The sequence below is a fragment of the Magnolia sinica genome, chromosome 4, assembly GCF_029962835.1.
Source record: "Magnolia sinica isolate HGM2019 chromosome 4, MsV1, whole genome shotgun sequence".
In the NCBI taxonomy this organism is placed as follows: domain Eukaryota; kingdom Viridiplantae; phylum Streptophyta; class Magnoliopsida; order Magnoliales; family Magnoliaceae; genus Magnolia; species Magnolia sinica.
Window position 1 is genome coordinate 14024784 of NC_080576.1, and position 27991 is coordinate 14052774.

The window sequence follows — 27991 nt, forward strand, 5'->3', positions numbered from 1 at the left end:
CATCCAACCAGAGCCTGAAAAAAAAACACCAAACGCCCCTCTCTCATCTCCACGTTTTCAACCATCCCTCATAAAAGAATCCCAACCCACGGGCAGAGAAGAAGAAGGAGAGATCTGTCTTTCTGCTTTTGGGGGAAAAAGAGAGAACGAAGGAGGTGGGGGTAATTTTCTACTGTGCGCTAGGATGGCGAAGGATCTTACCCTGCGCACCCTCTTCTTCCTCCTCTGCTTGGTGGGCCTTCCTTCGAGCCGGGCCGTATGGTTGACCGTCCCTGCTTCTGGAACCAAGTGCGTATCGGAGGAAATCCAGACCAACGTCGTCGTCTTGGCTGAATACAGCGTCATCCCCTCTGACGACCGTTCGCATCAGATGCCCACCATTTCCGCCAAGGTACTCCAAGATCTCAATTGGGTTTTCGTTATTCGACGCGCTTCTAATCTCTTTCATGTGCTTTCGATCGAATTGGCGTTTGGTTGAAAGATGTTTCTTTTTCTCCAATTACGATTGCGATTTCCGGGTTTGATATTCTCATTTAGGATTCAGATTGAGTTACTGTTGATGATGATTTCGATCGATGGCTTGACATGTGGTAGCTCTTGCCGGTCAAGGACTGAGATCGGCGTATTGGGTATCACCTCGTTCACAGCTTATACCCAATACATCATACATGTAGGTCTATGCGCACAATTTTCATCGGTGGGAAACAGCGCCTTAGCCCTTAGAATGGATTAAACCATGTTAATAAACATATGAAAGCACATATCTCCCTCAGATATGTGCTGATAATAGGTGAATCGGGAGCAAGGTTTTAAATCGGTCTATCGGTATCAAATTATTCACCTCTGACATGGTCCCATATTGCCCTTGTATCGGGTTGTTTCGGGCCGATTAGGGCTGATACAGCTGTGTTGTTCAAGGCGATACCAATACATACGATAGTTCAAACTGCTTGAGGTTCTTGTGTTGACTGACTTGTATTGTTGGGCATCGAAACCAATATGTATTGGACAATACATATTGTTTTCGGACAATACTTTAAACCTTGCTTGTGGTGACTATGTAATCAGGTAATCTAACGGTCTTCAAGTGGATGTATTGTATGGGTATTTTGACTATTATAGGGACATATTGCTTGGAATTTGGCTTGCTGTTGAAGTTTTGAGATTTGTAGTGTTTGATGCTCAAGAACAGTTAGAAATGAATTGGTTGCTGCACCTGGCCCAACCATTTGGTTATTCAAATGTCTTCCATGATCGTGGTTGCAAAAACTCTCCAGGATTGGGCACTATCTTGACCTCAACCCTGAGGGATCCTAATATTAATTGTTATTATTAACTAAATGATCAGATGAGAAGTGCTAATGTCACGTGCACAATATAATGCCCAAGTATAACATGCACTCCATGGGATCAGGTGGCACAGGTGACATCCAGAGCACTTATCTTGTGGGGATGGGCCACATCGAAGAACCACAATTCTCAGGTTGCCTGATACCTGCCTGAATGGAGAATATTAGTTCATTGAATGTATTTTTCCTTCAAAATTCCTCTGATTGACTGATAGCATCGTCAGTTTAGCATGGCATCTGGCTTAGATCACTATGACGAGGCCCTCTAGAGCAGTCAGCAATGCTCTGAAGAGAGCTTCCTTGAGGTGAAGATTCCATCATCAACAGAGACAAGGAATGTTCAAAATAGGTCTCTCCTTAGTAGTGGTGACTGGTAAGTGATGCTTCCTTTGAGGGCATAAAGGACTTCTTTTTTTTTTTAGTCAAAAAATAAATATAAAGGATCTAGACATGGACCTGGTTTTAGTTAAAAGTAGGAATCTGCAGTGAGGAGACTCAGGGATTTGGGCCCCTCCATGCCGTTTACTATTGTCCGATATTGAAATCGAGGAATCGATCTCACTGCTTACTCTTCTCTAGACGTCTAGGCCAATTTCTGGGGAAAAAAGATAGAATCATGCGGTGTTGGGAGAATTCTGGATGTTTTCGGTCCTATATCTCTATAATTTGGATCATGGCTGTGGTTCGGTTGGGGTCGACAATTCTATGAAGCATTTTTGGCTTTATGGAGCTCCGCTAAGAGTAGAGCTGCCTTTGCATGGCTTGTTGGAAGGGAAAGAGTTCTAATTGTGGATAATATTCAGAAATGGGGAATGATGCTCCCAAATATTTGTGTCATGTGTACGGCTGATTTGGAGATTGCCAATCACCTCTTTCTTCATCGCCCTATTGCATCTAGAGTTTGGAATTTATTTCTCTCCAAATTTAATGTCTCTTGGGCCAACCTGATCTCTATTAGTTCCCATCTTGATAGGGTGGCATTATCACGACCTCAAAATTCAGATACTGAGTGTGTGCCCTCATACCCGAGTTACGGTCCATGACTCGTACACTTAATGTACTTAAATCAGTGAGTCACACCATTTTAATAGAGGCATATAATATAATCTGAATTCCATGTTCTCATTAACATCCATCAATACACTCATATCAACCACTAATCCATTCACAAACGTTCACCACTACACATCCATAATAATCGAGAACACTAACTAAAACATTTATGTACACCCATTTGAGACTTTTATTAAGTCATTGTTTAGAATCATCTAGTTATTAAAAAAAATATAAAATCTAAATAAACAGCTATTTCAGAGCAGAAATGAGAATAATAGTAGGAAACACATGCCCCATTTAATCATTCTACCGATCCAGCGAAGTAAGCTCGTCTTCGGTTAAATATGTTCTGTTCTTGTGGATCACCCACTGGTTTGGCCTTATGTTTATGCTCTTGAGTCGTTGTATCTGCTTTAATTCCATCTGTACGGTTTTTCCATCAATACACCGTCAGCTGGCTAGACCCAGTGAGTAAACCTATTATGGTTCGTGTATGATACAATTAAAATAATACACACAAGTAAAGTATAACAGTCGAGCATAAAAAATCATAAATACAATGCAAATAATGCAATTAATGCAAATGTTGTGAATGGTGTTAATGATGCATTAAGTGGGTATAAATAGAAACCATCCACTTGCTTGGGTTGGATATTGACAACTCACATATGCACTCAGCAGGCTTCTACCATTGGTAGGCATGGGCAAGGCCCGCATCTCACCCCCATTGGGCAGACTTTGACATGTAGTGGGCTTCTAGTGGGTACAATGGGATGTCCAGTAGGTAATCGTACAAGAGCGTTAACGATGCAAGGCATGAATGTTTAATACATCAATAATTATATAAATTGTCATATACGTCTCTATGTATATGAGAGATATTTCATATGTTCATAATTCCAAGAATATCTCAGCACTAATCAGTCCATAATCAATCCAATTCAGTCGTTCACAATCATAATCATAATACAATTAACCACATCAATACAATTCTTAATTATATAGAGAGGAAATATGTTGGGATCACTCACTTGATGATTTGGTGAGGAAATTTAGTGAGAAATTTGAAGGAGCAAATCAAGGAATACCTATAATTCATATACAGTGCACCACAATATTAAAAATGAATGGATGATAAAAGATCAAGTTCATAAAGCCCTCCTTGATTTCTTTGGATTACTCAGGCCATAAATGGGAGTGATTCTTAGGTTTTACAAGGTAATGTACCTAATGGATAGGGTTTATCTTATCCATTCTAGCCAAAAAGGCAGACTAGATATCTTATAAGATGAACCACCACATGGATGGCTTGTATTTTGTAACAACATGCTATGATGATACATATTATAGTATGTGAATGTGTTGTTGTCCTAAACACACCTGTGGCTTGGATAAGTTTTACCATACATCCACGTATGGTAGAAATATAATATATTATATATATCTAACACATTTTTTTCAATGTGGGTCCTACTACAATGATCTGAACTAATTACCTGGTTACCATTGCTGTGGTGAACCTTGGGAAGAAATTTCGATTCAATTCGAAATATGTGGGAGCCGCAATAACCTAAAAGATTTTCATACAACCACCATTGTTTTTTTACTGATGCGCCACACAAATTTTGGATGTCCTAAATTTACACTCCGAGCCCAAAGTGGCCTTTCAAACCAAATGGATGGGGTGGATACAACTAGAGGTGGGTAGGATCCGACCCGACTCGTTGGATCCGACTCGATTGAACTGGTCGAATCCAATTTGACCCGAACCGAAACCGAAAGCCAGGGTCGGATTGAGTAGACCCACTCGGATCCGACGCTAAATCGAGTCGAGTTTGGGTCATGTAGCAACTCGATCCGATCCGATCCGATCCAGAATTCAATTCGGTTCGATCCGATCCGGAATTTGATTTCGGACCGGAATCGGGTAGTATAAAGTCAGATTTTACTTTTTTTTTTTTAATTTAAAAAATTTAACCTTTACTCTTCTTCTTCCCGAACCCTAATCGTACCTGAGCCGACTTCCTCTCATTCCCTCCTTTTTCTCCCTCTTTCTCTCCCGATTTCCCTCATCTCCTTCTCTCTCCTGATTTTCCTCATCTCCTTCCTTCCCTCCTCCTTTCTCTCCTGATTTCCCTCATATTTCCTTCCTATTACCAGTCTTCGGCTCGGCTTGACTCAGCCCAATCTGAATCGACCGGATAGACTCAACTCGATCCGACTCGGTTTCCCTGATCGAGTTGGACTTGGTTCGGGTTAGGCTAGCAAGGAATCAGTTCGGATCAAGTCAGCCTTGCTGGACTCGATCCCAAATTGGATTGAGTTCGGGTCAGGTACTTGCAAAAACTAGATCGAGTCAAGTTGGACCTAATTTGGTCCAAGTCCATGGCCTAAGATGGTCTCCAATGTCTGGAAACCGCACTCGATTTCCAACGTTGGAACCAAATTTTATTTATTTAATTTTTGAATGGGTCCCATGATAATCTGAGCCATGGGTGAGATGGGCAATCCCCACATAAGGGGTGAGCCCAAAAATCTCCTCAAAACAACACTTCTGTGGCCCACGTGAATGCTCATTAGTAATCATTTACTTTTCACGGTTGAAGGCACTGCGGTCCACCTGAGTTTTCTTTTGAGTAAAATTTTCAACGCCAAGTCTCTTATTAAGTGACAAGATCAATAGAGAGTATGGATTTGTCACTCGCAACAAGACAACCCCACATAGATGACCCACGGATCCGGATCAATTCTGGTTCCGTAAATACATAAATTTCGCTTTTGCAAGCCGGAGAACTTCGTAGCGTTTTATATATTTTTCTGATGGTCTACACAATGTGTGCACTAAATCTATTCCATTCACCAGTTTACCAACATCGTTTTAGGGCACTGATAAAAAATGAGCCAGATTTGTGATTATGGTGGACCGTACCATCATGAACAACATTGACTATTCTTCCGTAATTAAAACATATATCTTCCTTATATTGGGCCATCGTAATTGTCTGTCTGAGATCCGAGTTGTTCATTGGTTCACCTAATTGTTTTTGAAGGGTTAAAAGAATTATTATCTTCATTGGAAGTCCCTGCGGCCCCGATAGATCTTCCAACGGTGAATATACCATGAATTTTATTTTGGATATTATGGCCCACCCAAATGTTGATTTAGCCAAATTTTTGGATGTTTGCCATATTTTGATTCTCGGAATCTAATGGACCGAATCAATCGGGTCCCACATGCACCAGTAAGCCCAACACATAATTCAAGTGAAAGCAAAAAAAGTATCTGTTTATATGTTTTGCTTTTCTTCCTTGTTTTACATGCGTGAGGTGCTCCAAGGTGCACCGTGCATATACACATTTGTTGATATGTGTGCACATGAGTTGTGCCCATGGTAAATCCGCACCGTCCATCATGCAGGCCCAAAGCATAATAATATAAATAAGTAAAAAAAAAAATATTAACTAAAATACTGACCTTGCAAGCCCTTCTTCCTCTTTATCTTTCTCCCTTATCATTTCCCTCCTTTTTTTTAAAAAAAAAATTCCTGCTTGGAGAGAACGCCCCGCCCTTATAAAAAGAGAATGGTTCCTCGGATAAGATAAGGGTGAGGATTGTTGCAACCAATTTCATCATTTAAAAAAAAAAAAAAAATTTAAAATTTTAGCCCTTGTAAAATTTTGGGTTGACAAGGCTCTTCAGGCTGAAAGAGATAGTGATTCTTGAATTCTTGAGAACAGATAAAAGAGATGGGAAGTTAGATCAGGATTGCACCCAACCAACAACAGCCGTTAGAGAAGAGGCAGCGAACTAGTGGTCAGTTTCAAGCACCTAGTAGTCGAGATCAATTCTTTTATGAGAACTATACATATTGCAGGAAATACGAACACAAAGCCCATTTTTGCAGAACCCGACTAATGGATATTGGCCAGATCTAGCTAGCCACTTCAACAAATTCCCCCTCGGTTGCAACTTCCTGCATCATCTCAGTAGTCTGGGTAGTCTTCATAGGCATCATGATCCTTGCCTCTCAGGCCACAATAGTATCAGCAGAACCGGCCTCAACAAGCAGCTCAGCCTCCGGTATCTCAGAATTAAGGAGGACAACTTTTCAGACAACCCCCTTAAGCCAAAGTATATACTATAACACTTGTTGAAGAACCAGAACTAGATAACATTGTTATTGAAGGTACGGTCAATGTACTCGACAAACCTATTGCTATATTATTTGATTTTGGAGCCACCATATCATTTATTGCAAGTGCCGTAGTGAAACGACTAGGGTTGTAACCTATTAACCTTAATAAAGCAATTACCGTAGAATCACCAGTGGGGAAAATTGTTACCTTGAACAAAATATGCAAGTCGTGTGAAGTCACTATATGCAGTATTATAATGCCAGCTGATGTAGTGGTGATGGATATGAAAGGATATGACGTCATTATAGGAATGGATTGGCTTACCACTAACCATGCTAAGATTGACTGTTGTGCTAAGACCATTGCATGTTCCATTCCTAGAAAAGAATATTTTCAAATCCTGGGAAAAAGAAGGATAATAATGTAGAGCGTATTATGGTACTGAAGGAAGAGGAGTTGTCAGAGTTGAGCATATAACAAATCCCAATTGTGAGAGAGTATCCTGAAGTTTTCGAGGATATATTTGGATTACTGCCTCGACGAGAAGTAGACTTAGTATTGATCCATTGCCAGGCACTGCCCCGATATCAATGTAGCAGTATCGAATGCCTCTAGTTAAGCTAAATGAATTGAAGGAACAATTGGAAGGATTGAAGAATCAGGGTTTCATCAGGCCCAATACTTCACCATGGGGTGCACCAATACTTTTTGTGAAAAAGGATGGTAACATGCGTTTATGCATAGACTATTGTCGGCCAATATTCGAAATATCGGTATCATGCTATGCATCGGGTAATTTATCGCACTTTTTCGGAAACATGGGGAAACATTGGGAAAATGGTTGAATTTTTCAATAAAACTTAAGGGATTGTTAAAAAAGAACTTAATAAACATTTTAAAATCATAACATCTCAGAAAAAAGTGCACATAATAGATTTCCTTTATAAAGGGTCATAAGCTATGTGTTGGTTGACTGAACTAATGCAATTATATTCAAATTGAATGCGTAAGATTTATAAATGTATCAAGCATGTATGAAAACACAATTAATTCACTCAAAAGCAAAAAAGGAAGTAGAAATTGTAATACATATCCATCAATAATGTGACCGGATTGATAAACTTCCCACGTCTCCCCATGCAATAGAATGTGGACGCGAGTAGCGACTCGCTATTGAATGGTGCTTTGTAGGCTCCACCACGATGTATATGTTTTATCCACTCCGTCCATACATTTCGCCAACTCATTTTAGGGAACGAGCCCAAAAATGAGGTAGATTTAAATCTCAGGTGGACCACACCACAGGAAAAGTTGGTGATTGAATAACCACCATTAAAAACTTTCTAGGGGCCACAACTTTTAGATGAAGTTGATATTTGTGGTGTCACTTCATCCAGGCCTTTGTGACCTAATCAATAGGTTAGATGGAAAATACACATTATAGTGGGCCCTAGGAAGTTTTTAATGGTGGCCGTTCAATCACAACAATTTTCATTGTGTGGTCGACTTGAGATTTGAATTTGCTTCATTTTCCGATCATGCCCTAAAATAATGTGAAAAATTAAATTAATGGCATGGATATAACACATACATCATGGTGAGGCCTAGAAAGCACCATCCAACCACCTTGCTACCAGTAGTGTCAGTAGGGTCCCGCGGATTTAGGGAGTTCCTATGCTAGGATGATGGGTGGGGCCCACTATGATGTTTTGTGAGAAATCCACCCCGTTCATCCGTTTTGAGAGCTCATTTTAGGACATGCGACCAAAATGAAGTGGATCCAAAACTCAAGTGAGTAGCACAAGCGGAAACAGTGGGATTCAGTGACCACCTTTGAAACATTCATATGGCCCCAAAAGTTTTGTATCATGCTAAGCTTTCACTTCATCCTACTGGAAATGACCTTATAAACGGTTTAGATGGCATATTAACATCAAAGTGGAGTCCAGGAAGGTTTCAATGGTAAGAAATCATTTCCCCAATTTTCCCTCTCATGTGACCCACTTGTGTTTTGGATCTGCCTCAATTTTGCTCGCGTCCTAAAATGAGCTCTCAAAACGGATGAACGAAGTGGATTTCTCACAAACATCACGGTGGGCCCCAACTAGCATCCTAGCACAGAAACTTCTTGCCAAAGGCTTTTGCAAGAAATCCATGTCCCAATCCACGTACGCCCTAATCCACATGCGACAGAATAGTGTTGTGGGTGGGACCCTGATTGTGGGCCTCACCACGATGTATGTGTTGTATCCACACCGTTCATCCAGGTCTTTGTGGCCTCACCAACAGGTTGGATGGCAAATAAACGTTCCGGTAGACCCCATGAAGTTTTATTGGTGGGGATTCAATCACTACTGTTTCATGTGTTATGATCCACATAAGATTGGATTTGCTTCGTTTTTAGGATCGTGCCCTAAAATGATCTTTCAAAATGGATGGACGGTGTGGATGTAAGGCACATACATCACAATGGGCCCCATAGGGAACCCCCGAGGATCCAACCAATCCGCGCGGAACCAATGATATGGGCATCCACCCAAATTGCACGGATGGAGCAACAATGTGGGTGGGACCCTGACTGTGAGCACCACCATGATTTATGTGTTGTATCCACACCGTCCATCCATTTGGAGAGATTATTTTAGGGCTTTAGCCAAAGAATGAGGCCGATCCAAAGCTCAAGGGAACCCCAACACAAAAAACAATGGGGGCAGTCATGCCCACCATTGAAACTTGAAACCATTTCTAGAGTGGTCACCATGATGTTTATTTGAGATCCAACCTGTTCATAAGTTCATACAGATATGGACGAAGAGAAAGCACAAATATCAGCTTGATCGAAAGCTTCTGTGGCCCCAAAGAAATTTTTAATGGTAAGCATTCAATCCCCATTGTTTTCTGTGGTGGGGTCCACTTGAGCTTTGGATTTGCCTCATCCTTTGTCTCATGACCTAAAATGATCTTTCCAAATGGATGGACGACATGGATATACAATACATACATCAATGTGGGCCTCACCGAAAGGTTCGCACTGTCTTATGTGCAACCGGGTTGCACCGAATCCACTCTCCCTTAAAGGGCGCAGATTAGGTGTTTCCCAAGTAATAGCTTACTGGGTGTTAACCCTACAGGGGGGCCCACCTTGATGATATTCTATATATCCAATTTGTCCATTCGTTTTTCCATCCCATTTTAGGACGTGGTCCCAGACATTAAGCACATCGAAATCTCACGTGGGCCACATCGCATGAAACAATGATGATTGAACAACCATCATTAAAAACTTCGTAAGGCCCACCCGAGATTTGGATTTACTTGTGTTTTTGGATAACTTCCTTAAATGATTGAAAAAAACTAATGAGTGGCGTGGATATGAAACACATTCATCAAGATGGGCCCCAACACGGTAAGGTTAACACCCACTAAGTTGTTGTCCACATAACAACTAATCCACTCCTAACTTAAGAGACGAGAGTTTGAGAGAAGACTCTCTTCTTCTCTATTAAAGAAGCTGTAAGTCCTCACCCGTTCCCAAATTCTCTTTCGAAATTCCTTTTTTTGGCAAATCCCAACCAAAATCCCATCTTTCTTGGCGGAAAATTGGTTTCCTTCCAAAATAATTTCCTTCGAAGAAAATAAAACGAGTTTTAGGGATTTTCATTTTCTTACATGATCCGGCAATGTCAACTGCGGCCCATTAAATCCAATCGAAAGTGACTCCTTCAGAAAAGATCACAAAGGTAAGATAATTTTTTTCTGTATTTTTTGAATTTGTGGATGGAAATTTTCGCAATATCAAGGATTATCGGTTGATATATCGCAAATATCACTGATATCTCACGAAAATTTGCGATATCTTGCAATATATCGCACGGTACACAGAAGCTTGTCAAATTTTCAGTATTTTTTTCAAATTTATGGGGGGTTTCGTATCGTTAGGCCCTGATATCGATATATTAGCCGATAGTATCGATATTGTGAACATTGTTGTTAGCTGAATGAAGTGACGATTAAGGACAAGTATCCTCCGCCATGTATTGACAAATTATTTGATCAGTTGAAAGGAGCATGTTATTTCTTAAAGATTGATTTAAGATCAGGATATCACCAACTGCGTATTAAGGAGTCGGATATTTATAAGACAACCTTCAAGACATGTAATGGGCACTACGAATTTTTGGTTATGCCCTTTAGGCTGACTAATGCCCTAGTTGTGTTCATGGACTTAATGAACAAAGTATTTCAGCCATATCTTGATCAATTTGTCATCGTGTTTATTGATGATATACTGATCTATTCGAAGATTGGCGAAGATTATGAGATACATTTGAGAACAATGCTAAAGACTTTGAAGGACAATCAACTGTATGCCAAATTCTCTAAGTGTGAATTTTGGAGGCAGAGTGTTAAATTTCTGGGGCATGTAATCACAAAGGTCAGTGTTGCGGTTGATCCAACCAAGATCAAAGCGGTGATGAAGTGGGAGCAGCTCAGGAGTGTAACTGAAGTTGGGAGTTTTTTGGGACTCGTTGGGTACTACAAGAGGTTTATCAAGGACTTCTCTAAAATTTATAGCCCACTAACAAGTCTGACTCGGAAGGGTGTGCCTTTTAAATGGACTGATAAATGCGAAGAAGCGTTTGTTAAGTTGAAAAAGCTTTTAACCTCTACTCTTGTTCTCACTCTTCCCAAGGAGGGAGTAAAATTTGTCATATATACTAAGGCATCAATTTTGGGCTTTGGTTGTGTACTTATGCAAGAAGATAAGGTGATCGTGTATGCGGTAAGGCAGTTGAAGAATCATGAATGCAATTATCCGACTCGCGATTTGGAATTGGACTCAATCGTATTCTTTAGAGGTTTGGCGACATTATTTATATGGTGAAAGATTCAATATTTTCACAGATCACAAGAGTCTTCGATATTTGTTCTCTCAGAAATATTTGAATATGAGGCAACGAAGATGGGTTGAATTCCTGAAAGATTATGATTTCGAGCTATTATATCATCCTAGCAAGGCAAATTTTGTGGCAGATGCCCTTAGTAGGAAGCAACAAAAGTAGCAAACCATAGCTAGGCTAATGGTTCAAGAGTGGCAAATGATGAACTATGTGAAGGACTTCGATGTTGAACTACCATTCTGAGAACAACGTATTCGCTTATGGGCACAACTTTAGACCAGTTTACAGGAAGCCATGGGCATGACTTTAGACTACAACACAACTTATCATCCACAGTCTAATGGACAGGCTGAGCGTGTGAATCAAATACTTGAAGATTTGTCACGTGTATGCACTCTCGAGTCTAATGGATAGACTAAGCGTGTGAATCAAATACTTGAAGATTTGTCACATGCATGCGCTCTCGATTTCAATGGTAGTTGGGATGATAACTTACATTTTGTTGAATTTGCTTATAACAACAACTATCAAGCAAGTATTGGTATGACTCCGTATGAAGCATTGTATGGACGCCCCTGTCGTGTTCCTAACTGTTGGATTGCAGTAGGAGAGAAATGTTTGATTAAGCCAGATATTGTCCAAGAGGCTTTTGAGAAGGCGGAGCTCATTCGGAAATGGCTTCAAGCAGCTCAAAGTAAAAAAATAGTTACGCGGATAACCGAAGACGTGATTTGGAATTTTAGTGGGGGATCATGTATTCTCGAAAGTCTCGTCAATGAATGGTCTGATGCGATTCGATACAAAAGGAAAGCTTGCCCCTCAGTTTATTGGACCTTATGAGGTGTTAGATCGAGTGGGAGCTGCAGCATACAGACCCGTGTTGCTACCACAGTTGTCGAGTGTTCACGTCTTCCATGTGTCAATGCTAAGGAAGTACAAAAGAGACGCCTCGCATATCATCGATTCACAAGATCTTGAGCTTCAAAAAAATATATCTTACATGGAAAAGCCAGTTCGCATTTTAAACCGTAAGGAGCGTGTCTTAAGAACCAAGACAGTATCATTAGTCAAGGTGTTGTTGAATCATCATGGAGCCGATGAAGCATCGTGGGAGCAAGAAGCCGAAATGCGTGAGAAGTATCCTCACTTGTTTGAAGAATAGTTCAAGTAAATTTTGAGGACGAAAATTTTCTTTCAAGGGGGTAGAATCTAACAACCCAACATTTTACAGATGCTAAAATTTAAAATTTAAAATTTATTAAAAAAGATCAAATTGGTTGCAATAATCATCACCCTTATCTTATTCGAGGAACCATTCTCTCTTTATAAGGGCAGGGCATTCTCTCCAAGCAGAAAGAAAGAAAAAAACAAGAGAGAAGATAGAGGAGAGATAGATAAAGAGAAAGAAGGGCTTGCAAGGTCAGTATTTTATTTATTTATTTATATTATTATGCTTTCGGCCCGCATGATGGACGATGCGGATTTACCATGGGTGTAACCCATGTACACATATATCAACAAGTGTGGATATGAACAGTGCACCTTGGAGCACCTCACGCATGTAAAACAAGGAAGAAAAGCAAAACACATAAACAAAGACTTGTTTTGCTTTTACTTGAATTACGTGTTGAACTTACTGGTGCACGTGGGGTCCAATTGATTTGGTCCATTAGATTCTGAGAATCAAAATACGGCAAACATCCAAAAATTTGGCCAAATCAACATTTGGTTGGGCCGTAATATCTAAAATAGAATTCATGGTATATTCACCGTTGGAAGATCTATCGGGGCTGCTAGGACTTCCAATGAAGATAATAATCTTTTGACTCTTCAAAAACAATTGGGTAAACCAATGAACAACTCGGATCTTAGATAGACAGTTAGGAGGGCCCGAGATAAGGACTGTATATGTTTTAATGGTGGAAGAACAGTCAGCGCTGTTCACGACGGTACGGTCCACCAGAATCACAAATCTGGCTCATTTTTTATCAGTGTCCTTCAACGATGTTTGTAAACTGGTGAATGGAATAGATTTAGTGCACACACATTATATGTGTGGACCATCAAAACAATAATATAAAAAGCTAAAAGCTCACCGGCGTGCAAAAGCGAAATTTATGTGTTTACGGAACCAGAATTGATTCGGATCTGTGGGTCATCTATGTGGGGCTGTCTTAATGCAAGTGACAAATCCATACCGTCTATTGATCTTGTTACTTAGTAAGAGAATCGGCATTAAAAAATTGACTCGAAAGAAAACTCAGGTGGACCACAGTGCCTTAAACTGTGAAAAATGAATGGTTGCTATTGAGCATTCATGTGGGCCATAGAAGTATTGTTTCGAGGAGACTTTTGGGCTCACCCCTTGTGTGGGGATTACCAATCTCACCCATGGCTTAGATTATCATGGGACCCATTCAAAAATAAATAAATAAAATAAAATAAAATAAAATTTTGGTTCTAATGTTGGAAATCAAGTGCAGTTTCTAGATGTTGGAGACCATCTTGGGCCATGAGATTGTGGACCCCATAGTAATGTGTTATACCACCCCATCCATTTGGTTTGGAAGGCCACTTTGGGCTGGGAGTGTAAATTTAGGACATCCAAAATTTGTGTGGCTCGTACAGTAAGAGAACAAAGGTGGTTGTATAATAATCTTTTAGGTTATTGCAGCTCCCACATATCTTGGATTGGATCGAAATTTCTTCCCAAGGTTCACTACAGTGGTGGTAGCCATCTAATCAGTTCAGATCATTGTAGTAAGATCCACGTTGAAAAAAATGTGTTATATATATATAATATAATATATTTCTACTATACGTGGATTTATGGTAAAACTTATCCAAGCCACAGGCGTGTTTAGGATGACACATCCACATACTATAATATGTATCATTATAGCATGCTGTTACAAGATACAAGCCATCCATGTGGTGGGTCATCTTATAAGATATCTAGTATGCCTTTTTGGCTGAGATGGATAAGATAAACCCCACACATTAGGTACATTACCTTGCAGAACCTAAGAATGACTCCCATTTATGACCCGAGTGATCAAAACAAATCAAGGGCTTATGAACTTGATCTTTTGTCCTCAATTCATTTTTAATATTGTGGTGCAGTGTATATGAATTATAGGTATTCTTTAATTTGCTCCTTCAGATTTCTCCCTAACTTTCCTCACCAAATCATCAAGTGAGTGATCCCAACATGTTTCCTGTCCATATGATTAAAAATTGTATTGATATGGTTAAGTATATTATGATTATGAGTGTGAATGATTGAATTGGATTGATTATGGATTGATTAGTACTGAGATATTCTTGGAATCATGAACATGTGAATGCCTCTCATATACATAGAGATGTATATGACAATTTATATGATTACCGATGAATTAAACATTCATGCCTTGCATTGTTAACGCTCTTGTATGATTACCTAATGGACATACCATTGTACCCACTAGAAGCCCACTATATGTGGAAGTCTGCCCAGTTGGGGGGGGATGCGGGCCTTGCCTATGCCTACCAATGGTAGAAGCCTGCCGAGTGTATATGTGGGTTGTCGATATCCAACCCAAGCAAGTGGATGGTTTCTATTTATACCCACTTGATGCATCATCAACACCATTCACAACATTTGCATCATTTGCGTTGTATTTATGATTTTTTATGCTCGACTATTATGCTTTACTTGTGTGTATTATTTTAATTGTATCGTGCACAAACCATGATGGGTTTACTCACTGGGCTTAGCCAGTTGACGGTGTATTGATGGAAAAACTGTACAGATGGAATTGAAGTTGATACAACGACTTAAGAGTAAGAACATGAGGCCAAACCAGTGGATGATCCACATGAACAGTGGACATATTTAACCGAAGACGAGCTTACTTCGTTGGATTAATAGAATGATTAAATGGGACATTCATTTCCTATTATTATTCTCATTTCTATTTCGAAATGACTTCTTATTTATGTCTTCTAATTTTTTTGAATAACTCGATGATTCTGAACAATGACTTTATAAAAGTCTCAAATGAGTGGACATAAATGTTTTAGTTAGTGTTCTCGATTGTTATGGATGTGTAGTGGTGAATGTTTGTGAATGGATTAGTGGTTGATATGATTGTTTTGATGGATGTTAATGAGAACAAGAATTCCGATTATATTTTGCCTTTATTAAAACGATGTCGCTCAATGATTTAAGTACATTAAGTGTATGAGTCATGGACCATAACTCGGGTTTGAGGGTGCACACTCAATATCTGAATTTTCGGGCGTGATAGAAATGTATCAGAGAGAGGTTTTCTAAGAAAATCTAGTGTGACTTGTAGGTTAGTAGGCCCCCTTGGAATTAGAAACATAACACTTAAGATTTTCTATCTAAATGTTGTGTGAAATAATGAATGTCGAAACAAAAATTAGGGTTCCCTATTCGAGTATATTTTGTGATATGTAAAAAAAAAAAAAAAACCTTTAGAAACTAAGTAGGAAGTTCCCTGCACTCTGATTCGAGTATATTTTGTGTTGAGATGGGTTAGTTTGAACCAAAATGAATTTTCAGGATATGTAGTCCACAAACTCCCGTTGGATAGCAATAAACAGCATGAATCACCCAACGTGTAAAATTCATTACTATAAAGGTACTACTCTAATCAAGGCAATTCAAAAGCCTAATCGAAGATAGAGAAGTATAAATTAAAATAAAAATAATTAGAAAATTCGAATATGATAGTCACTCTGCTGATTCAAGGAGTTAGTACAGGCATGGGGTGGAGTTTGTAAAGAAAAGGAAAGGTATATGGAGGCTATGCTCAATGGCATGTTTATGGGTGATTTGGGAGGAAAGGAATGGAAGGTGTTTTGGGAATGCGAGTCATGTGGTGGGTTGGGTTAAGATGCGTGGGTCTAGTCATTAATTGGGCTTCAAGCTTGGATGGGAATATTGATTGTAACTGTTTGTAATTGTTTGTAAATTAGGGGCTGTTTTGGTTGGCTATTTTTGCTTCTAACTTTGGAAGGCTGGTTTCGGTCTCCTTATGTATAGTTGATGCTATTTTGTGCTGTCTATAAAATTTTTGTTACCTCTAAAAAATAAATAAATAAAAATCTGCACTAAGACTCATGGTTTAAGGTGAATCTTGTGATTCACGAGGAGCAACTCAAATTTTACAGTTGAGCTGCTTTAGGACTTCTGAAAATCACGAATATGATGGGGAGATTATTCCTAATTTGGTTGAGTTTGGGTTCTGAGGCGGTTTTACCCTAATTTACTGACCGGACTCGGTCGATTATTGGTCTGCATCGACCCACGATTTAATGGGTTGACTAGGCGGGTGAAGAAAATGATTTATTATTATTATTATTTTTTAATGTAAACTAAATGAATGAAAATACAAAAATTTGAATAATTAAATTAAAAAAACACAGTATCAAATAGAAAAATAATTCATTATTTTCTTCTACTTGTTCAAATGCAAAAAGAAATAGAAAATAGAAGGAATTTGGAAAATAAGAATATAAGATAATTCCTTATTTTCTTCTTCTTCTTATGAAAAAAAGAAATAGACAAAAATTGGAAATAAAACTAGAAAATTCATTGTTTTTCTTCTTCTTCAATGTAAAAAATAAAATAAAAAATTGACAAAAATTACCGGTATTTTCATCTGACTCCTTCCCCTCCGTATTAGCTGTAGAGTCTAAGCCCCCCAAAAAGAGGGAGGGACATAAAGCGAAGCTACTTGTTTGGGTGACAAAGGGACTGGAGGAAAAGTGAAAAATCCTTCTCATTTCACAAAAAAAATTTCACTTTCAAAATCTACAAATTACTCGTTTTTTTCTCGTTCGACCCATTTTGACTTGTCTAGGTCAACCAAATTATGTGCATTGACCCAGGAATCTCATGCAGTATTGGTTCTCCCAACCCAGTGACCGGGTTAGCCATCGAGTTGAGTCGACTTGTCTGGATTGCAAAGCATGTTTGGACCAATAGAAGAGAAAAATAAATGACAGCTCTCAGATCCAGGGTCAGGTTTTGTGTCAAGGTCTGAAATAGGCAATGACTTTCTAATTTATGAAGTTGGAGGATTAGGAAAAAGTGGACAGCTTGAAAGATGCTAAAAATTCCTGCGAGGAGAATAGGAGTATATTTGCAATTTAGAGGAGATTCTTGATTTCTTAGGATGGAGGCCAAGCTTGAAGATTCATGATGTCTTAAAACTAGAAATTAGGGGGGACATTTAGGTACATGTGATATATTCAAGATCCCATAAAACTTGATATCAGATGGATTACAGTTTGCAAACCAAGGGAGTCCACTTGGGACATGGCTGACTTGACATGATTGCTAACTTGACCTCTTTTTGTTTTTGTTTTTGTTTTTTAAAGAGCTAACAAAAAAGGAAAAACAAGCAAAAAAAAAAAAAAAACATAAAAAAAGACAAAAATACAGGAGTAGAAAATTTCAAAACCCAGCCCACAAAATCAAGGAGCCCACTCCTTGATTAATTGAACCACTTTACAAAGGACCTCCAAGAGAACAACTATTTCTAACCCGGTCAGGGTCACGAGAACTAGAGATGCATTGGACTTGGGCTTGGTTTCACGAGTCCATGCGTGACATGGATGGCCTAATTGAGCCAAAACAGGTTGAATGAATCAATTACTAGCATTTTTTTTTTTTTGAAAAGAGAGAAGGTCAAAAGCGAGTAGGATTGGAAAGGAAAAAGGTCTTAATTGTGGATGATCTTTAGAAGCACTCAATGGTGATCCCTAATGTGTGCTTTGCGTGTATGTCACATGTCAAGTCTGTCAATCGTCTCTTTATCCATTGTCAATTCATGCATTGTGTGTAGCGGTATTCTTAGAAGCTTCAATGTGGATTGGTGATGCCAAGTTCAGTTGGAGGGTTATTCATGGGGTGGCATAGAGTGGGCATTCTAAAAAGCAAGCTAGTGCTTTTTGGCGGTTATACCTGCTGGCTAGTCTTTGGGCAATATAGGGAGCAAGTACCTTTTTCGTCAATTATTTTATTTTCTTCTTCTTCTTCTTCTTCTTCTTCTTTTAAATGAAGAAGAAAAAGAAGAAATAATGAAAATTTTCTAGTTTTAACTGTGGATTGATTTTTATTTTTTTATGTTCCTTTTTTCATAAGAATAAGAAGAAGAAACTAACGATTTTTTTCATTTTCCTATTTTATTTTTTATTTTTTTGTTTCTTTTTTCCATTAGAAGAAGTTAATGTTGCATTCCCTTCCCTAGGCCTTTTTATTTTTTTATTTTTAATTTTAAAAACCATTTTGTATGTATATTTTTAGTTTTCATTACTTTATTTTATAATATAATAAGAGATTTTTACTGCAAATTTCCATTGAAATTCAAAATTTACTAAATAATGTCTCCATGAACCGGATTTACTAGGTAGTGATTCTCAGGGAATGAACTTACTAAATTACCCCAATTTTATTATATATATTTTTTTTCTTTAAAAAGTGATAAGGATGAGAATTGAGGTGCCTACATGGTATGCTTATGACATCCAACCCGTCCAAGATATGCACCCTACCATCATGATTGCTTGAACAAAAGATTTGGTTGATAGAATCATCGGATGGGTTCTATGTGAATTTGCATGTTTTTGGGTAGTGTTTTCTATGGTGTGGCCCACTTTGTGGTTGGATTCGCTAGAATTTCATTCCTCTAGTCTTTGTGATAGGAATCATCTATTGGATGGGTTGGATGTCATACACGTCCAACATGGGGCGCACAATTCTCAACTTAATCACTTTTAAAAGAAAAAATAAATGAGGGCAATTTTGTAATTTCAACCGTCGAAAGGCACTTCACTATGTTTTGGAGGCATTATTTTGTAAAATTAGAATTCCAGATGAATTTTGTGGTAAACATCCCTAAAAATAGTAAGAAATTATTTTCTTGACTGCATGGTTGACCCATTGAGCCCCAAGACTACCCGGACCCACTAACCGATTAAGTCTCAAGTCGCCTCCTATTTGGCAAACAGTGCATTTAAGTGCTTATGATTTTTCTTTCTTTCTTTCTTCTTTATTTGTTGGCAAGCAACAACTAATTTGATTAGAAATAAGAAACAAAATGAAGACAACTTTAAAAATACATTAGATCCGTGTGATTTCACAAAGCCTGAATCAAAATGACGAGTCAGTGTCAGAAAATGCATTCACAATCTTCTCAACAGAAAATATGTTAATTAATCAAGTATATGTAGCAAGTATAGTGATGAGTACATCACGTCACATACACCTTTGTGTACGTGTCAGAGGAGGAGGCGGGCCGCACCGGTTTCCTTGTGTCTAGGCAAGTATCCTTGATCTTGACCCCATATGCATGTGCGAGCATTTGGAATACCCCACACAAGGAAGATGCACATGGGCTGCTTTATGGAGTGATCCGGACCGTTGGATTGGAGGGACGTGATGATTGGGCTGTTGGATCACATGATCAGGCCATTAATCGTGGATCGTCCACACTAGTTTTTGTTAGACTTTATCAACTTATAGAATTTAGTTATGTTTGGACACCATTATGAGTGATTTTAGTTGATTTTATTTAGACTGTCTATTTTCGTTAAAATTCACAAGACGGTGATATTTGTAATTTTTGAAACTTCTTCGAGCTCTAAAAAGAGGAGGGGTTTGTGACCTCTCTCCCATTGGATTTTGTGAAAAAAAAAACAAACAAAGAAGCTTTGCTTCTTTTCTTCTTCTTCTTCTTCTTTCATCTTCATGAGATTCGAAGATACTTCCATGTGATTTGGAAGGAAAATTGGTGTGAGGCTAATCTTTATCAACGGAAGTGCAAAGTCTCTATCTATCCCCACATCATTATCCATTTTCCCTCTGTCAAGGTATTTTCTTCAAAGTTCTTTGATTGTTCCATCCAAAATCTTCATCTTCTCTTAAACCTAACTTTCCCATACCCATTACCAATCCAAACCCTACAAGACCTAAACCCTCCCAACCTAGCCACACGTGCGAACCCCTTGTGCCTTTTGGTTTCCCATCACCGTTAAAATCAAAACCCTCTTCTTCCATTCCCAAAACCTTAACCCTAAACGTAAAATCCCTCACTTTCCTATTTTTCCAAATTACCAAATCCTAACTTTTCACATTCCTCAATTCACCCACAATCCTTACACCCCTTTATCGAAAACCCATCTTCCTCAACCAATTTCTCTTTGACTGTGGATTGATGTTCATGACATTGAAAAGTAATGTCCCGGCTGCCCACACTTAATTTATGCGAAAGGAATGTTGTTTTGCCTCTTCTTGGGTGCACTAGCCCCTCATCCATAACCATCTCTCATCAAATTAGGGTTTGATTTATTTTTTTGATGTTTTAGCCCATAATCCCCCGACCTATGAGGGCCCTACGGTCGCCTTCGTAAGTTAGCATGCCGCCCCATTGTTGATGACGGTCCTCGTGGGCACCAAATTGTCTCCTAAGTTCTTAATTAATTAACTCGACTTTGAATACAAGTATGTACTACATCGAACATCTTAAATACATCTTTGAAAGCCAATTCACTTCACATGTCCTGATTAAGACCATTAAAATATCTTCAAATCTTTTGGTCTTTGTACTCGTGAATGTATGGAACTCCTTGGCATATTCATTAACTATTTTGTTCCCTTGGTGTAGATTATCGCGTCTTTGATAGAAGTCGCAGGTATAAATCATGGGTAGGAACTATTTTTAACTTCCCTTTTCATCTTTTTCCAAGTACTTTTTCCTTATAGTGATGCGTGGTCGGAAAACTCCATAGCCACTAAATTAACTTTCTGATTATATGCGATTTTCTTGTACTCCAACACCTTTTTTTAAAGGTAACATTACTAGGATTGAACCCTAGATCACTCACATGCACTATACTATCTCTACTTGCTTATCTAACGAGTGGAAGACTACTCCAACACCTTTTTCACCTTGCTTAGTCAATCGATGAAGTTGTTAACATATAAACAATTATGGAATTCTAGAATTTCTACCTTAATTTCGGGCTCTCCATCACGTTCCAACAATCGAAGGATTTGATGATGGGTATCTTCACAAGTTGAGGCTGCAGTTGTGCGTTAGGACCTTCCCCTATATGTTCATATGCTTGAAATTTGGTCATATTCCTTCCATGCTGGAGCTCTCCCGCTTGATTAGTGAGATTACCTACCATATGCATGAGTTGATTTACTCACTCTGTGAGTGCACGGATTAATTAGATTACTTGAGCAAACTCATCCTGTGTTACCTCCTTTGAAGCCATTAGGAGATAAGTAGAGTTGAAGATCCCTAAAAATGACTCACTTTGATGCCAAGATGGTGCAACCTGATTATCAAGTCATGAGATATCGAAACCCGAATTGTAGAGAAATGAAGACGTAGACACTCAAAAGAAATATTTGAGTGGAGAGGGAGAAATAACTCTATTGATATTCAAGCTTCTTCTCTTACAACAATCGAAGAAAATTCACAACTTATAAGATGTGAAATGCCTACCTCTTACACCATCTCCTCCTTTTATAAACCCTAAAGACAATCATTTGAAATCAATCATTTATTTGAGATTTTTTTTAAAAATAACTTGCTGACAAAGATTAGACGAGCCAAGTGATTCAAGTCAGGTCTTCTAGATGGTCCTCTCTTCCTATCTTTCCCATCGGTTATTGCATTGGGTATATGTCCATGACGAAAACCAATACGTATGGGAAGATATGTCCCAAAATCCCCACAGAATGTATCACAACATGCCAATAAACATTCCACGACAATTATGTCCCTCAAATATCGGCTCATAATTGGTGAATTGGGAGGTTCTTGGTGTTATTTGCTTGTGTTGGTGGTCATCAAAATCGATATGCATCGAGCAATATGTATCAATTTCATACGATACTTTAATCTATGCTCTACCTGATTGATCTTGCCAAATGCTCTTTATATATGCACAGGGGATGTGAGGTTGGAAGTGATGGCTCTTCTGAAACCAATTGTTTCATGCCACGTGACTTGAATTTTGCTGGTTCACACTAATGAGAACCTGCCATGTCAAGGTCCAAATCCTTCAAAACGATAGCGATACAATCAAAGTCATGTCATAGATTGGTTATGGAAAGCGTCGTGTTGATGACGGTGATCTTGTTGGATAAGATCTCTAGAAGATCTTTTGAGATTCTCCTTGATCCGAAGCTGCAAACTTTTCAAGTGACAATTGATGCAGGACAGAATGATCTAACCTAATATGATGCCATGAAATTAAAAGACAAATTAACTAGAATAATGGAACGACAAAATAAAGCTAATTTGCTATAAATTCAGAAAGTTCAGATTCATGACATGTTCAAATTCAAGCCTACGATAGTCCCGCAATGCGAATCTCGTAAATTATTAATTAACCAGGACTAATGGGAGATAGATCCCCCATCCTTGCATAGGGTTAAATCTAAATTCAATGGAAATCATGTCTTATGAGAGTTTTGACGTGTTAGGGCTGTTTAAAGGCTAGGAAATGTGGGAAAATGATTTGGGGTATCTAGGCTTAGAGGAATTAGGGTTTGGAACATTAGGGTTAAGATTTCAGATTTTGGGGTTGAGGGAAGGGTTTTTAGAATTGGGAATATGGGTTTCAGGTTATGGGAATTAGGGATTTATGATTTGGCTAAGGGATTTTTAGATTTTGGGGATTGAATATCTAAGGTTTTGATAATCGAGGGGTGGAGAATTAGGATTTTGAAAATTAGGGTTTGTGGAATTTGAGAATTTTAGGGTTAGGGTTTGGTTTGGGTAGGGATTTGAATGGATGAAGGTTTGATTGAATGTGGGTTCTAGGGAGAAGAAAAATCAAAGAAGAGAGATTGGGGGAAGTAGAGAAAGAGAAAAGAAGAGAGAATAAGGAAAGATAATACTTTGATAAGAAAAGAGGAGTAGAAAAGATAAGTAGGGAATCGCTCCCCATGGCTTCGCATCACCAATCCAATCACAGGATGAAATTTTGCTCAATCACAAAGCAAAAGGAGAGAAATCTCTTTCATTCATAACATGCATAATGGTTAGGGTGGGGACGTTGAACCCTTTATAGTATCAGAAAAGACCTATAAAAAGGCGCTCTCAGATAAAATTCTCAACATAAAGACGCTTAATGAATTAAAGGTTGTTCCTAACTCCCTAATCTCAACACAAATATGAGTTATACCAAAAATAACGAAACATGTAAACAAACTAAACAACTAAATATTTCGTGGCCCATGGCGGTCCACGATCAAGATGTTTGATTATGATAATCCAATGGTCCGATCATCGTGTTCACTCGATCCAATGGTCCGATGTGTCCATCAAACTCTTATTGCAGCCCACGTGCATCTTCCCAGTGTGGAGTCCTCAAAGATGCACGAACATAGGCGCAGGATTTTCAATGTGGCTAGGAATGTGAATTGGGTCAAGTGGGCCCCATGTAATGATTGTCTAGCTATAAGAAGATTGGCTCAGCCCTCCCTTGGTATGGTGCTCGAATTTCATCATCAACTACCCTCGGCTAGAATTGAGATGATGTTGAAAATGTCAAGTCCAGAACTAGTCTCTTTGGAACCCTTGTGGCAATATGCGCCGGGAGACCTCAGATTCTGATGCCTCAGAAAATCTGCTTGCAACCTTGAAATTAGCTGTCGTGGCTCAATACAGGTCTTTGGACATGAGATGGACAAGGTCGTCAGTCTGGTGTTGGGTTTCACTGTTCAGGTAGCTTCAGTACTAATGGTTACTCGACCCTCCTTGGGTGGACCTCCTTAGTCACTTGTCACACTTTGTACAATTCAAGCCTCGAGCAATTTCAACCGAAATAAGCAAGGTGAGCTTTTAAAATTCATGTCAGTAGATCCTACTGACACCCATATGGTGCGACCCACATAAGCTAGAATTAATTGGCAGTACCAAGTACCGATCATGTATTACTCTTCCAAAGCGAGCTGCCATCAGATTGGATTGAATTTGTTGCTCCCCAAAAAATTAAGGAAATCATGACAAGGTAGTTGGCACCATATCCTCAGTTCTTGTAGTTGACCTCTCCAGGGTAGTGAAACTTTCACGTGGGTTTACAGCACTCTTCAGTGTGACTGAACTCTGAAGTACCACCAAAATGGATAGTTCAGCCATTTGAGCAGAAACTATCTGCTTTGCGTTTGGAGTGGTGCATGAAAAACAGAAAGTACATTTGGAGTGAGTCACTCCCTGCTTTTCTGCCCCAAATCTCTTTTGTGGCCTGATTGACAATTGACAAGGAACTCCTTTTGCTGCTGAAAGCAGAACTTCCCAAGTGCGAAATAATTTGGGCAGATAATTTAATTTCGATTTATCAATCATAGCCGGTGATGGCATGGCAAATTTGCAAATTTTAAAATTTGAAGATGAAAAATCAGATTATTCGGGAGCTGGAGTGGGTAAAACAGTACTCATCTGGGAGGTGATAAAAAACATTGCCAAGGCTCATGGAGATGTATCTGTATTTGGCAAAGTAGGCAAACACACTTGCAAAATAAATGATCTTTACATGGAAATGAAAACATATGGAGTGATTAATGAACAAAATATTGTAGAATCAAAAGTAGCTCTAGTCTATGGTAAAGTGAATGAACTATCGGGAGCTTGTATGAGAGTTGGTTTGACCGACCTAACCATGGCAAAATATTTCTGGAATGTTAATGAATGAGACACTTCTATTTACAGAGAATTATCATCTGTTTCATCCAAGCAGGATCAGAAGTTATCTACCTTACTAGGTAGAATGCCTTCTGCTGTGGGTGATCAACCCACCCTTAGTATAAAAATGGGTTCTTTGTAAGAAAGAATTTCTTCTACTTCTTAATTAAAGATGGGTTTGTTTTTCCAGATGGATTGAGATAATTCCAGATCATTCTTTATCTGCATATGTTTCTGAGTTAAATAGGCATTACATTGGCTGTTCTTTTGCAGGTGACGTCCCCATACGGAAACACACTTCATCACCAAGAAAATGCGACGGTAGGTCAATTTGCATTTACAACGACTGAGGCTGGTAACTACCTCGCATGTTTCTGGGTGGATAACTATCATCAAGGGGCAATAGAAGCAGTTGTCAACATCGACTGGAAAAATGGAATTGCAGCAAGGGACTGGGATTCCGTTGCAAAAAGAGAGAGGATCGAGGTAAACACTTGGAAACCCACCCCGGTTTTCCTGTAATCTGAACTTGAATGCCTCTTTTTTTTTTTTCCTTCACTGCTGTTTCTGTTGTTGTGGTTTCGGCACGTGTAGGGTGTTGAGCTTGAGCTGAAGAAACTAGAAGGGGCAGTGGAAGCCATCCATGAAAATTTATTGTATCTCAGAAGCAGGTAATGTATCTGTGATTGTGGTTCTAGCCCTGGATTTTGAATCCTACTTGCCACACATGTGCCAACATGGCATGTGTAGGCACCATGGTCCGTAAATCAAGCTGGTCCCAGGTGGGTCACCATGTGTGTTGATTATAAGACCATTTTCAACCTTCCCTTTTGTCATGCACGTGCCCACGTGATGATTGGACCGACCTACTTTTTAGGTCGTGAGTCATGATACATGCTAAGTGAGGCCCACCCAATTACCAGCACAGCATGTTGCCTGAGGAGGCTATTGGGTTCAAAAATCCTGCATTTTGAAGTTTGTCATTTCTTTCATGGTTCTAATGCATTGTAGGTAAAAGCATTACCTCCATTTATGCCCCCATTCAAGTAGGATGATCTGTAATTGCATACGCAGGGAAGCGGATATGAGGATAGTGAGCGAGAAGACAAATGCAAGAGTTGCATGGTTCAGTGTCATGTCCTTGGGTGTCTGCATAGGGGCTTCGGCCTTCCAATTGTGGTACTTGAAGCGTTTCTTTCAAAAGAAGAAGCTCATTTAAATTACTGTGGACTGTGACCCTTCATGTGAAATTCTCAGTTTAATTTAATTACGACTTCAAAAACCCATTTATCTTCCTGTAATCAGAATCGTGTAGGGAAGAATTTTGAGCAGGGATAGAATTTCTGGCCACCTGTGGATAACAAAAATTATGCGCGTGAAATTTTGGGTAATGCAGGTTCTGTATTTTGCCAGTTAGTCCATATTGTCGGTGGGCACCATGCATGCTTTTAGATAATCCCGACTAGCCATTTGTTTTGCAAGGCCGATCAGAACTACCATTTAAACTGTACATGCGACAGGTCTGCTTATGGACTATGGACATGGTTTTCATGCTATGGATGGTTTCGGTTATCCAGACTGGCCATGAGATGGGTCCCACCCCCATCACTAAGAACAGGCTCCAATACGGGATAGCTGAATCCTACCATTGCTGCTCTGGGTTTGATATTTTTTTCCCCCTTTTTTCCTCTTCTTTTTGGGCAGATACTGGGGCTCCTCTGTGATAGCTTACCACCATGTAAACACTCAATTGCACACCTGGCTAGTTGTAAGACAATCCAGACCGTCAAAGTTGCGGACCGAATTATAAATGGAGCATAACCAGAATACTACAACGAGAAAATGATAGTAACCTTTGATTTTTGCCCTTTGAGTTCCAGCCAGTCATTAATATCCAGGGATCTGACAGTTAAAATTCCTTGATAGAGGTGGATATTGTAACCAAAATGTTCTGCACAATTTGGATGGCCTGGAGAGCTGTGCCTGACTGCCACCATCTAATAAATGATGGTGAACTATCAAGGAAGTTGTGCCCATAAACTCTCTCTGTGAACACGTAAACTCTCTGTGAACATGATGCACGGCCACGCAATGCACTGCTAGGGCACACTGTTAAAGTTGTATTCCCAGAAGACTAATTCTAGACACATCTGTTCGGGCTGTTGTTTGTCAAACACCTTGAAATATGAATAGATGCATAAGAACATGTAGAGCCTAACTACATTGGCCGGGCCCATTAGCATATGCATAAACGTGGCAAATTTACATGAAATGAGGGCACATGGCACATGTTGGGTGCTTGAATGTTGAACATGGTACATGCAGAGGCCTGGTGCACTTGTGATACATTGGTGCATATGGCGTAAGTGGTGCATCCACACAATATTCAGATAATCTAAAAGATTGGAATAGTAAGTTGCCCGTATGATGCAGTACTGCTTTGAGTACTCGAGGATAAGTGCCTATACGTAACAAGATTAAGTTAAATTTCAAAATTATGGTAATTTTATTTCTTTCTATACATAACCCGAGAATGGAAAGTATTTTTCAAGATTTTCATCATTCCAAAGTAAAAAATACCTCCAAAGTAATGATTTTCATCCATGCTGTCCATTCATTTTGCCAGATTATTTTATGCATGAGCTAAAAAAACAAGGTAGATCCAAAGCTCAAGTGATCCTCGGTGGGGATGATGATGTCCACCATTGAGCCCATCGTTTTCTGTAGTGTGGTCTACTTATCCTTGGATCCGCCTCATGTTTGGGCTCGCCCTATAGTAATTTGAAAAAATGTATGAACTGGGTGGATATAACACACATCATGGTGGAGC

General features: G+C 39.1%; 1 protein-coding gene and 1 long non-coding RNA gene across 2 annotated transcripts; both read left to right on the forward strand.

Annotated features, from left to right (window-relative positions):
* LOC131242512 (transmembrane emp24 domain-containing protein p24delta3) lies at positions 1-26577 on the forward strand. Its single transcript, XM_058241203.1, has 4 exons — positions 1-391; positions 25435-25647; positions 25756-25832; positions 26236-26577. The coding sequence occupies exons 1-4, from the start codon at positions 185-187 to the stop codon at positions 26378-26380; spliced, it is 642 nt and encodes a 213-aa protein (XP_058097186.1). The 5' UTR covers positions 1-184; the 3' UTR covers positions 26381-26577.
* On the forward strand, positions 15908-16558 carry LOC131242513 (uncharacterized). The gene is made up of 2 exons (XR_009169650.1): positions 15908-15985; positions 16093-16558. It is a non-coding gene; the product is annotated as an uncharacterized LOC131242513 (long non-coding RNA).
* Positions 26578-27991: the final 1414 nt, after the last annotated feature.